The sequence below is a fragment of the Mycteria americana genome, chromosome 7 (assembly GCF_035582795.1).
Source record: "Mycteria americana isolate JAX WOST 10 ecotype Jacksonville Zoo and Gardens chromosome 7, USCA_MyAme_1.0, whole genome shotgun sequence".
Taxonomy (NCBI): Eukaryota; Metazoa; Chordata; class Aves; order Ciconiiformes; family Ciconiidae; genus Mycteria; species Mycteria americana.
Genome location: NC_134371.1, coordinates 19741890 through 19755143, shown reverse-complemented (window position 1 = coordinate 19755143; position 13254 = coordinate 19741890). Strand labels below are relative to the sequence as shown.

The 13254-nt window shown below is 38.5% G+C and overlaps 1 protein-coding gene across 1 annotated transcript in view; it reads right to left on the bottom strand.

Annotated features, from left to right (window-relative positions):
• Positions 1–7895: 7895 nt before the first annotated feature.
• Positions 7896–13254, bottom strand: part of COL4A4 (collagen type IV alpha 4 chain) — a 70554-nt gene continuing 65195 nt past the window's right edge. The window contains exons 44-47 of the mRNA XM_075507310.1: positions 13035–13151; positions 12102–12290; positions 9964–10250; positions 7896–9397 (exon numbers count right to left, since the gene is read on the bottom strand). Coding sequence (XP_075363425.1) covers positions 9134–9397; positions 9964–10250; positions 12102–12290; positions 13035–13151 — 857 coding nt within the window. The 3' untranslated portion in view covers positions 7896–9133. The remainder of the gene's footprint in view (positions 9398–9963; positions 10251–12101; positions 12291–13034; positions 13152–13254) is intronic.

The window sequence follows — 13254 nt, the reverse complement described above, 5'->3', positions numbered from 1 at the left end:
TGTGGTTCAAGGTTCTAAGAGCCAAAAGACACGACGGCAATGTGACTTTGGATATACTCATTCATGTAGTGTAAGAACACTGTCAGTATTATGCAAAGTGCTTTCTGGCAGATTCTAAGACACTTAGTACATAAGGAATGCTGATTTTTGTTGTGTTCTTGGTCTTGGTTGTTTTTCTATATATGCAGTAGCCATAGAATAAAATAGCAGCTACTCTTAGCTAACTTTTCTATGCTCACTAAAAACAGGGATCAAAAAACTGCATACAGTTTGCATATTTTTCTCAGTGGGTAATATTTATATGTAAATGAGGAGGAAGTAGCATTGGTTCCTCAGACTAATCTTCTAATGCTTCAGTGTAACTTAGTGTGTTTGTTAAGCTCTGTTATTTTAATTACTTAAAACCACTGGACTAGCCACTAATCAGTTGGAAAAAAAATACTTAAGTAAAATCAAAAACATGATTACAGTTTTAAAAGCACTTGTTTTTGTAAAGTGAGGTTAAACATGCTTGCCATTAAATAGTCACAAAAACTGTCAGTACTAATAATTGTTCAGCTGTTTTGACTTTTTTGTATACAAAATTGAAATAAATATTTTTTTTACATTTAAAACTGTCTTTTTTTCATTATAGTAATTAATAAGGCAGATATTTTAAATTACAGAGCTGCAACCATGTTGTTAGAAATGAAGACCTGTGATACTGAAGGGGCAGACTGATTACATTGGGACTAATTTTGTTTCTTTTGAATTTAGTGGAAGTTTTGGGATTGGATTATTGGAAAGTTCCAGTACTTAAAGTATTTTTGGAAAGTTTATTAACAGAATGGTTCCTTAGTAGGATTTTTACCATTAAAAAACCCCCGTTGGTTTAGGTTTCAGAGCACTGATGATGGTAGATGTAAGTTGCAGATGAATTCCTAACATATGCTCTGTTGCACTTTATCTCTTCAGGGACAAAAATTAAGGGCAATCTGCATAGATGAGTATTCCACATTGCATATTCTCTGAGACTGTTTAGTGTCTGACTAACTCTACATAAAGTAAGGATTCTTTAAGAAAAAGCAGTTTTGTATAAAATATCTTAGCATCTGAAGTTTGATTCCTTTGTTGCAGGAGCTGTGATTTCTTGTCAATTTTTCGTACTTCCTCTAAACTCTGTGATCAGGTACCACGTAAGAAATTCCACCCCCTTAATTAATCCTAATCAGCAGACTTGTTAACAGGCACATTCTTGAAATTTAATGGTTGAATGACCTAACATATTACTGCTAATAAATAGGGGTTTCTCGCAGTCCAGAATTAAGATGTGGTGAAAGAACAGTGTGTTTAACTCTTAAAACTCTTTTCCCTCTTCTGTCTTGTCTTTAAGCACAGGCAAATTATATATTCTTGTGTACGTATGCTTTTTTCCTGGCAGTACCACTTCTCCTGGGGGGGGGGGAGCCCTTTTAAATACTGAAAAAACAGTATTCATACATGTTCCACACCACAGCAGGACAGATTGTGCTAGGTGAGTGTAGGTGGAAACAGTGTTCTCAAGACAGGCTGTAAATGAGATCAAAATCTGTCCTGCCCCCCTTAAATTGACATCTTGGTGCTAGGGGAAGTGTTTAGGGGGAGAACATGTCGATTCTGCTGTACCAGCCTCCTCTCAGGGTAAGTCGTTCTGCCTGAAGCTTTGTTTTCCATGGCTACCTTTCCTTGCTTGTTTGGTGAAAATCAAAAACTGAATTTTCACGGTCCGTTTTAAGAAGTTTCACTAATGCCACCTTGTTTATTTTCACGTATCCCTTAAGAATCACTCCAAGAACTCCATTGGTATAAAGGGTGTAGTAGGATACAGTGAAGGGACTGCCCACTTTAGAAAAGTTTTGCCTTTGCGTTTTTTGGTGTGGTTTTATTTGAAAGTGAAAGGGAGAATTTAACTTTTATCATTAGATATAATTTGTTCATACCACATATATGCAGATAAGGAAGAAAGAGCCTAATTGATTCGTTAAATTGGTGATATATAAAAGTCTGTGGAATGATGATGTGTCTGGGGAGAGAAGGAAATTCTTTATTAAAACAGACCTTGCTAGGAGACTATTTTGATTGAGCTGAAGAAAGTCCCAGTTTTGATAGCTCTTAAGCTAAAAAAGGAGGAAAGAGGAAAGAGCATACCTGATAGAGGTAAAGTCTTTGTATCGACAGTCTTTATGGCAGACGTCTTAGTTCTTATTTTTATATATATATTAAGGAACTTAAATTGCAGATGACAGAGCAAAGCAGCTATGAGCATTGTTAGTCCAAGATAGTTATCCTGACCAAATGAGGGCAAAATGACTTGCCTTTTCTCCTGTGAAATAATTCCGTGATTAGAAATGCCTGCAGGACAAAAGTAACTTTCTTTTGTTATCCATTGCTCTCTTTCATTATGATAGTTTTGAGTTTTGCTGCTGTTTAGAGCTGAGGCTTTTGATTGTATTAAAAATACATTATTCATTCCTTTTCACTGCTACATGTATCTACAGACTTGAAATCCAGAATGAGCAGTTAGCTTATAAAAATGTATTTTTGAATTGGATTACGTAAGTGAAATGAGTAGGACAGAGGGTAAATGATCAGGGGTGCGTTTAATCTGGAAGGCACTGTAGTGATAAAACACTTCTTCAGGCAGGACGCTTAAATTCTCAGTTTCTGCACATCATCGTCAGGAAGCATACATTATCTATGCAGAGATACAACCTACCTATGCATGGCCAAAAGTTCTATAACATTGGTACCATTTATTGCATGTATTTCACTTCTTACATGCATCTTAAATGTTTAAGCACAATAAAATTAAAACATTTGGAAATACTAATTTGCTTTAGCATTTTTAAAATACAGTATGTAAAATCTAACAAACTACAGTTGCATCTGCCTCAGAGTAGCCATTTCATATGGATTTCTTCAGTTCCCATGAGAATTAATTGTTTTCTGCCTCTGAGAAAGTTCAGTCTCCACTCTAATGAAAACACCCCTGTCTTCATCATGCTAAATTGTGTAAGAAGGAGCATCTGTCTACAATAGGAGTGGTATTTGTAATCAGTGCATGGAAGACTATAAATTCGGAAAAAGACCTTGCTTTTCTGTACTGAAACTTTGTTTTACCAAGCTGAACATGATGTTGGTTTGGGGCTTGAGTGCTTCATTCCAAATCTTTCTATAAACCACTCGGGGGCAATACACAGTTGTTGTTCATTCGTGTGGTACCTTACTACATACATTGGTTTAGAAATTGGTGAGAATTTTGTCTCGGTGTTTTGCACTTCTGCTTCACTGAATCTGTGGAAAACATTAAAATCTGTGGAGTTTCAAAGACCGTGAAGCCCAAGCCCATCATCTTTTGAGAAGCAGTCGAGCACTGTGTGGTCAAGCACAAGGTGAGATTTGCTATGAGGTGGTATTAGATGCTGAAGGCTGTCTACGTTATATCGAGGAACCATGTTTGTTTAATACATTCATTCTAGGATGATGAACGTAGAGTTGTTTTTTACTTTACACTTATAAAATATTACCTCTAATTGAACTTCCAGTACCTTCTGGAACATCTGGCTGAAGCGACTAGAAAAAGGGGAAAGCTGTTAAGTATGAATATGGAGCAGTATCTGTTTGAATGCTGATGGTGATTTTTTTTTTTTTTCCCTCCACCTGGGTAGTTTTCCAGCTGGTTAAGGTGGGCAGAATTTCAATGGCTGTTTTTGTTGTTTGGTTGGTTTAAAATGCTGATTTCTGAAATAGGATCCAGTCATGAAATAAATCCTCATTTTGATGAAGCAATTGCTTCACCTGCTGGAAAGTTTTTACCAGAGTTCTTGTCAGAAATTTTTTATCATTTCAGCGTGCAGGCAGATCAGCTCTGTCCTTGCCTGACTGCTCCTCTTCACAGCTGGCTTTGGAGCAAACCTTTTTCTTGCAAACAACTGTTCCCCATTATAAATCTTCCCCATGGTCCTGAATTTTTTTTTTCTTTCTTGCCCAGACAGTTCTAATATGTGTAAAGCATTAGAACAGAAGTCCTCATATTTGCAGCCTTTTTCTATGTATGGCATAACTGAATTTGATTAAGTTACTTAAGGATTGCTTGTAAGACCTGAAAAGGCCAGGCTTCAGTCTGGGATGTCAGTGTAAAGTGATGTTATTTACAGTGGTCCATGTGGAACAACAGAAAGTTTGTTCCCCAGATGGATATGGTTTATTTCCTGAATTTGGATCATGGTAATACTTAAAGAATTGATGAGGGTTGATGTGGTCTTGCATGCTGTGCTAGAGAGCTTGCACAGTCATTGTAGACTGGCAGTCTTCAGCTGTGTACTGCGAGCAGAAGGCATGATGCAGATCAAATTTAGTCTTTCCTCAGTAGTGTGCTTTGAAACTTTAGGGGGATCTTTTTCAAACAAGTAAACAACAACTTGGGTTGATGGATAAAAGGTTTGTTTAATTTGCCTTAAACACAGGCAAAAAATGCATGGACTATAAGAATTCTATGTTTTTTAACTGTTTTGATACTTCTTTTGTTTGTTTCTCTGATGCTTATGAACCAGCCAAAGTAGGAAAGAGTTGTTTGTTTGGTTGAAGAATTCTGGAACAGTTTTGCTTAAACTTGTTGCACATAATAATGCGATTCTGGGAATGAGTCTTTAAGCAGTTTTCTGATCTGAGAAATCCAAGGTCAGGAGGAGGCAGAGGTGCTCCATGGCAGAACAGGCACCCCCCGAAGAGACTGGAGCCCTTGGAGGACCCATACCAGAGCAGATACTCTCTCAAAAGGACTGCAGCCCATGGAGGACCAATGTCAGAGCACAGGAAAAGAGCGAGAAGGAAGGCTCAGCACAGAGAAACCGCTTTGTACCTGGAACCCACCCCCCCAGAAGCTTCACGCCACCTCTTGCTTCACTGAAGGGACTGAGTGTAACCTTCAGCCATACCAAGGGGGCAGAGAGGAGTCTGGAGTGAAGTTGAGCCTGGGAGAGTGGGAGGAAAGGTGTTTTAAGGTTTGTCAACTTGTTTCCCAAAACACCTGAATCAGTAATTAAGTATGTATGCTAATTGGCAATAAATTAAGTTAAATTTCCTGAGTTGAGTCTGTTTAGCTCACAACAGTACTTGGTAAGTGATTTCCCTGTCTATATTTTGACGCACGAGTTTTCTTGCTCTTTTTCCTCCTGTTTTCTCTCCTATCCTGCTTGGGGCAGGGGAAGCAGCTGGGTAGGTGCTTGGCTGCCAGCCAGGGCCAACTCACCACAGGAGTTCAACAGCTCCCAGACATGTGATGTTGCTGAGATGATGGCACATGACAAGCAGGGGACTTGGAGCAGCAGGTCTGGCCCATGGCAGGTGCACTTCTTTTGTAGGAAGTTGCAAGTTTGGGTCTGCTCGCAGGCCCCAGCTAAACACCTTCTCTGTTTGGAGTTTAAGCATCTTTTCTGTTATCTCATTCTGATACCTGTTTTTAGCATGTGAATGGTGGACTTCAAATCCAGAAATTCTACTGTACACAAATGAATTTAAAGTACACTTTAAAAAAAATACCATTTTTACAATACAGCACCATTGTGATAAAATGAGTGATACCAGTTTTCAGTTTTGCTTTAGTCTCTCCCTTTTGACATGCTCTGTATACACCAAAAGATGAAATTCAGTTCAAAAGACACTGTCAGTATTGGGCCTGTGCATCTCTTTCCTTGTCTTATGAAAAACAGCAAATGAAGCAAAAATGGCCACATTTCTTAACAGCAGATCAGGGCTCAGGCTATGCGGTATTTTTCTTCCACTAGTTATCTTCCAGAAATCCTGATGCGGAAGGATGTGAAGGAGAGAGAAGGATCTGACAACTGCCCTGAGGATTTGCCATGAGTTCGAGCCAGGCATCTTCCCTGCTTCCTAGCCATACAGATGCCATGGTTTGCTAGGGTGAAGGGCAAGCAAGTCTCCTCACTGTAAATCATGGGTTCTGAATTTAATTCCAGGGCAGTTCACCCCAAATGGCTCTAATGCCAATGACCTCAGAGTGTAGCCAGCATAATTTTCTGTGTTGCTATTAATATCCTGCCTGCTGTTTAGGATAAAATCCACTTCTCTACTGGGCCTACACAAGATCCAAAGCTCCTGAAAGCAATAGGAGGGGTCATTTGGACTATAAGGACTAGCACAAGGCCATTGCCTTTAGGAGCGCTTTTACTCATGAACAGTTTCAGCTATTCCTTTTCACACATAATTTCATAATTAGGTCCCCTATGAATAATTCGATTATTTTTCTGCTTAAAGTCACTGGACAAATGATTGCAGAATTAAAGCATATGCTGCCTTATACTTTGGTCTGTCTTACTGCTTTGTAATATTAAGCAATTTATCTGCAATTTCGTATTGAATTAGTACAGTATTTTTGACAAATGCCTTACAGAGTCAGCTAAGCATGAAATGGGAATTTACGCACCTATTAAATATTTAAGTTATCAGTGGTATCTTAAAAATACATCTCCTATATAATATGTTCTTGTAGAACATAGTAAAATGTAACTGGCACAGGTGCAAAAACTCTGCATCAAAATAATAGAAAAACATGACTGGTTATGTGATATTTTTTAAACAAAGAGCAAGATGGTAAAATGCCATGAAATGGCTTATTTAGATTATTGGGTCTTTTTTTCTGTTGATTCTTTCAAGATGTTTTTAAGACTTTTCTGTGTACTTGTCAAGTTAGGTGAACACAGATCCAATTCCAAATCCCATTTTATTCCATCTTTCTTGTCTTCAACTTGTCCTATTATGACAAAGTTTGCAATAACATAGTGTAAAAGGTTTTCTTTGTTTACCTAAGTGCAGTTAGTACCAAAAGCCCCACTGTAAATATCTTCAGCAAAGCGATTGCCCTTCTCCAGAGAGTTTCTACCTGAAAAGAGGCTGCAAATGAGTAACGGAGGAGCTGGTGAGTACTGTCAGGAAAAGCTCGTAAATGAGACCTTAATGTGGAATTACTGAAATCCACTGAGGAAATGGGGATGTCACCTAAGGAAGTGGGGTATTTGTCTGCTCCTGTGAACATAAGCAGAAGCTACTAGCCCATTGTGGTTTCAGCTGTGGTCTTTTTGGAAATACAGTTTGCACACCTTGAAGAATAGGTGACTATGGCATGGTGCTCCTCTCTACATGCTGCTTCATTCTCGCAGGAGTAAGTTCCAAAGCTACTCAGCACCTTGCAGAGTTGAGATGTTGGTTTTTACTTCAAACCAGAAAGCCAGTCTCGCCTGCATGTGGGATGCTGTCTGGAGCAGGAGGAGATTAAATTCTTTCACACAGTTCAACGGTAGGCATTAGTTCTTCCTCAAAAGACTGTGGCATGCCAGATCTGGAGCATGCAGCTGGGATGGCTGAAGAGTGAACCGAGAGGTGTGCCCTGTCCCAGCAGGCCACTACGACCAAAAGGGAAATGTTCCCAGAGACAGGTGGGGACTGGGACATGCCCCAAGAGGGCTCTCGACCCTCTCCCAGCTGAAAGAGCAGGAGAGCTAGGTGACCGTCAGGTAAGCACAGCAGATCAGAGAGGTTTGGCTGGTTTTGTCAGAAGGAAGTTGCACAGCCTGATGTATTTACACTTGAATGGACTTACCCTCTGACTATTTTGTTTTCCCCTGGCTGAGACTGGAATGTCTGTCTTTCCTGCTCTTTGAGTTTGTGTATCCAACTTCTAAATTGGCCCATGGGCCTGTTGTACTCGTGATGGCTTCAGAGGGAGTTTTCTTTGAATTAGGACTCTTGGACGTGGATCTCTGTTTCCTTGAAAATCCTTTTGCTGGGGGTACCGCTCAGTGAACACAAATTGAAATGAAAAGTGCTGGAAAAAACCATTTTATTCCATTCTAGTAAAATGTAGCTCATTTAAGTGGTAAAAGGAACATTTGTGGCCCTTCTGCACATGATGAATTCTCCATTTGCAATCTGTTTTCAGTAGTTTCACCATGATTCAAATATGCATTTAATAGTTCTGGTTTTACAGCTGAATGAAAGAGGTATAAATGTGTTTTAACTTTTTCAAAAGGTGATTAGTGCTTTAGCTTATAAACATTTTAACAATCAATGCTTTAAAAAATAAAAAGCATCTCTAGAGCTCTGATTCCATAAGGGTCTTAAAGGCGATGGTTCTTCTTTTTGGTGGTGTGTTTACAAAAAAAGAAGCAAAAAATGAACAAAATTTATTAGCCTCAAGTTTAGACAATTGTCCTAACACTTCTTCTATTCATCACTCAGATAAATTCACCCATTTTATCACCATACTAGTATTTCTTTTCAATTAATATTAGAAACTGCTCTGTTTCTTCAGCTACTTGGATTGCAGCTTAATAATTTAATTTAACTGCTCTTAGAAAGTAATTGCGAATATAAATATAGCTTTTTAAGGATTCATTATCTCAGCTAATTTTCTTACATAATATTTTCTTACATAATCTGCTGTTAAATGGATTTGCAACTTTTTGTTGCTTATGAAAGCCCAATTAACAGTTCTTTTGCAGTTTGGTTCAGTACTGCAATGGTAAAAGACTTTGATAGTCATTGTTTTTATTATGAGGGGCTTTTTAACAGTTACATTTTCCCCTTCCCTCAGAAACAGCATGTGCAAGTTTCTTTAGCTTGGGAAATTCAGCTATAGGGCTTCAAGACATTTGTATGTTTGCACATCTATATCTATAAGGATAAATATTTATAATATGCCATATAAATGCACATACTCTTCCTGTTGTAAATGCCACTTCTACCAGCAAATCCATTGTCTTGCACAACAGGTATGGTTTCCTTGGTATTCCTGACTTGATTCAACCCTCCAAGCTCACCTTGTTACCTGTATATTATGGCAGTGGACTCCAATGTGAGAGTTTCATTTCTTTGAATTAAGTCATTTACACTAGAGTTTACTACCTGTAGATGTATGTACATGGGTGGATAAGGCTCAATAGATTTTTCATCTTTCAGTCTTACATATCCATTCAAACGAGAAGAACAGCGCTGTACACTTCCAAATATATTCAAATATTAAATACTCTTTAAACCTTTAGCATGTTTTTCATCCTTATGAAAGTCTCACTCTAGCTGTTCATTTTTGTTTCATTTGTTAGCCATGCTTCAGGCATACCTGGCACCTACTGATTTTTTTCCTCTGCTCTTGTCCCTCTTTAAGAGTTCCTGACAGGGGGGCTGATGCAAACTGCAATTCGGGCATCACGGTTGTTAGCCAGAAACTGTATTCATTAGCAAAAAATTGACATGTTCCCCGCTGACCCTGGCATTCAATGAATGGTGCTGATCTGAAGTCTTCTAGGCAACTTCCAGGTGACATAAGGGACTGTCCACCACCCTGATCACCAGATCCAGTGTGCTGGAAAGAACAATGAAAGAACTTGATAACTGTACATGAAAAATAGGTAAATTATGTTAATCTGTCTTCTTCTGACTTTATTTGCTTTTAACTGTACTATTTTTGGTGATCTGAAGTTGGAGTAACCTTCCTTTGCTGGAGAAAATCTTTATTTGCTCTGTAACGAGTTAATCTCAAGAGTCTAGAGCCAGCTCACTTATTTTTTGTATTTATCAAACTGAAGAAAAGAGTAAGCTGGGTTGATTCTAAACAATGCTGTTACCTGTAATTCTGAAAAGTGTGTCTTTGTACGTGAAAATCCCATTGTTTATTAAAGACAAGCAAGCCAAATCTTTGTAATTTTAAGGAATGTGTAGCTTAAGGCTATGACTTTAGTATATACAGCTACAGCCAGGTTCTACAGTTTGGAACTAACCCTCATCTTGTTTCTTTATGTGAATTTTCCTTTTTAATGTTTGCTAGACATTGGATAGTTTACTTACTTTTCAGAGCTAAAAATCTTTGAACCTTTAGAACACAAGCTGTATGAAAGAAACATATATATGATCATGTGCCCAGACTCTTACCATCAAAAAAGAATATCCTATCCAAAGACTCCTCCAGTTCACTGGGCAGGGAGGAATTGACTGATCTTGGCTGTGAACTGCTACCGCTTGGGCTGGGGCCTCACATACAGCACATCTGCTTATATATGGCTGTATTTCTTCTTCAGAGAGTGGCGTCATTGGTAAAGGAGCAGCACTTGACAACCAGTAAGACTTATCATTTCGACTGGCATAGTAACAAACTTGGTTGATATTACAGTAGGCAAAGGGCATGGTATTAAACACAGGAAGACAAGATCCTGGCAGACCTGAAAATAATAATAAATGATGAAAATTATCCTTCTTTCTAGGAAAGTTCAAAATGGTATTCTGGCCAATGTTGCCGCAAAACTATACATCTTAACAGGAGTTCCGTAATTCACAGATCTTGAACCTCCCAGGCGCTTTACCAAAATAGCTAGTTATATTGAAAACAGAAACTTTTTTTACCAATAAGTATCTTCTTTGACCAATAATATTTAATTGTGTCACAACCCAGTATTTAAACACGATGTAGTTTGTCACCATGGGAAACAGTTATGATAACAAATTTCTTAGCTGTGCCAACGCTGAAAAATAAATTAGGCAAGAGGTGGCGGCTGGTTTAAAAGGAGAGATTAGCTATTTACAAACTCATTAGGAGCAGTGAGAAACCAAATGCCAATGCTGATAAATAGAAAATTTTTGTAAAGTATGACAAGCCGTTGCTACCAGTGCATTAAGCTGAAATCTCAGCAGCTGTTCTACTGCCTTCCAGAAAGGTTTCACAGACTCTCAAAGTGAAATAAAAGGATTGAGGGATTTTGCAGAGCCAATCCTGCAAAATTCTCATCAGGCAGACATCAGTGGGAATTAAGAAGTGACTAGTGCATACTTCAGCATGCTTCAGAGGTTAAGTTCTTCTTCCAGAACTGAATTTAGAACAGTTTTGTGATGACCTATTTAGTTAACAATAATAATCACTGCATGTATGTTCTGCCTTGAACTTCATGTGTGATGTATTATTTCTGTTATTTCCCCAAACCCTAATGCCTTCTTTAAAGACATGTGACATTTCCATACAGAAGCTAGTTTTGTTTATCACCGATAATATTCCATTCCAGTACTAATAAAGAATCTGGAGCAGCCTGAGTAAGGAAAGTGCCTGCAAAAAGAACACACTGGTCACAGGAAACAAGGACTTTATTTTCTTTGAATCTTACTTTCACTGCTGTTATAAGACATTCTGTTACCAACTGGCTCTCCTGGGGAATGCCAAACACACAATAGTGAAACCATTTCAAAACAACACTGCTGCACTAAAAATATCTCTCTTTATTGCACTTTTAAGCACTTTTTTTTTTTGTCCAGCTTATTAGATCCTTGATCTTTCCTCCTAGGAGACTTCTCTGCCTCTTTTATAACAAGTCAACAAGAATTTAGGAATTTTTTTCTGTGCAAATTGCTGCCAATCGATTTCTCAGGCTGCAAGTCAGGTGGCTTATTTAGACAGCTAATTTTAGTCAGAATTGTAGAAGACTTAGAAGAAATGACCCAAGACACCAAAAGGAGCTGTCTTTGGGAGAAACTTGGCTCTGTCTTTTCCAAAAAATGTTAGCTTCTGACTCTTAAAAGCACACAATTCTGCTGTACCCATGATGCATAATTTTATTTGTAAAGCTTATTTATACTATCCAACTGTAACCACCTAACTTAATCAGCTCTTTTTCCCAAGCTGTCTCTACAGTAAAAAGGAGCAGATGCTCCAGGGAGTTATTTCAGAGTGGCCAAATGAGATTCCTGATCTAGGAAAATCTCTTCAGTGAGTTCAAAGACAGCCCAAAATGACTAGCCAGGATGAATGAAATAAACCACTAATGTCTCCAACTTCTATTCAAAATTACTTAGAGGTAGAAGTACTTACTTCATGCAACTGCACAGCAGCAGAAAGCCATTTTAAATGGGTCACATAACAGGGCAGCATAACCAAGTTCATTATAATCAGTGTAAATAAGTTTTGAGTCTGTAGAAAATAAGTAATTGATGATTCTATAGTGTGCTCCATTTGACTTGTCTTTCATTGTATAGATCACACCATATTAGACCTTAACTGGAGAGCAATTATGTACTACAATACATACCAAGATCTTGATTATGAGCTTTCTCTTGTCCTTCCAGGTACAGCAGACTATAGCCAGTCCATAATTTTGGCATCCCCTGTGGACAGAGTGGTTCTCTGTCTGACTGACTGTGAAGGACAAGCAAGAATCCACTTGCAGTTCTAATATGGGGGCCTGGTGGTCCTGGGATACCAGTCTGGCCAGGTGGACCTTATCCATAGGAGAAAAGGTAAAAGAAATTTACTTGTATGAACTTTTATCTTTTACTATATTTAAGTGTTCAGTAAGAGGTTCCTGACTGAATATAATACAACTTCACATGGGCAATAAAGGTTGTCATGGGCAATAAAGATACCAGAAAGATAACAGAGTCCTGTTATCTTTCTTATGGGAGAGAAATGAACTAGATTGCCACTGAATGCTTGACAGTTGGCTTTTCTATTGTGCCTCTGTCCTGTGCTGTATGGATTAAGAAATGAACCGAGGTGGGCAATGATCTCCCAGACTTGCTCACTAGGATGACTTGTCTGGACTGAATTTGAATCCCTGCAGTAACAGTCGATGCCCTTTCCTCACATATGTATTAAACCATTAATTTATTAAACAGCAGTCACAGTTAAAATACAATTTTAATTACTCACAGACAGTTGCACCATTAGCCTTGACTCAGAAGTGCATACCTGTTGATATATGGTGTTTAAGCATGTGTGGTTAATTGTCTTTCTGGTTAATAATGGATGCTGAGATAAATTTTCTTCCAATAGGTCTTCTTATGTGTTATTAAATCATTCACAAATGTCACTATCAGTGCTTGAACTGAGAGGGGGAAAGAACTGTGATGGTATCTCAGGCTAGAGGTGGATGTATCCGTGCGTGAATTAGGGGAGTAGAGAGAAACCTTAGTCTATACATCATCTCACACATCTCTCCCCAAAAGTCATGTTCCATTCTTACCTTGTGGCCCAGCGTATCCTTGCTCTCCTATAATCCCTTGGTCACCTGGTGGTCCAGGTGCTCCAGGTAAGCCATCTTGACCTGGCAGGCCACATGACCCTTCTTCACCTTTTCTTCCTAGATAAATACAAAGTATGCACTTTCCCTTCATATGGCTGCATTTAAAGGTTATGCATTGTCCAAACACATGTAGCATGCAAAGGGCCAGTCAGCAGAACTG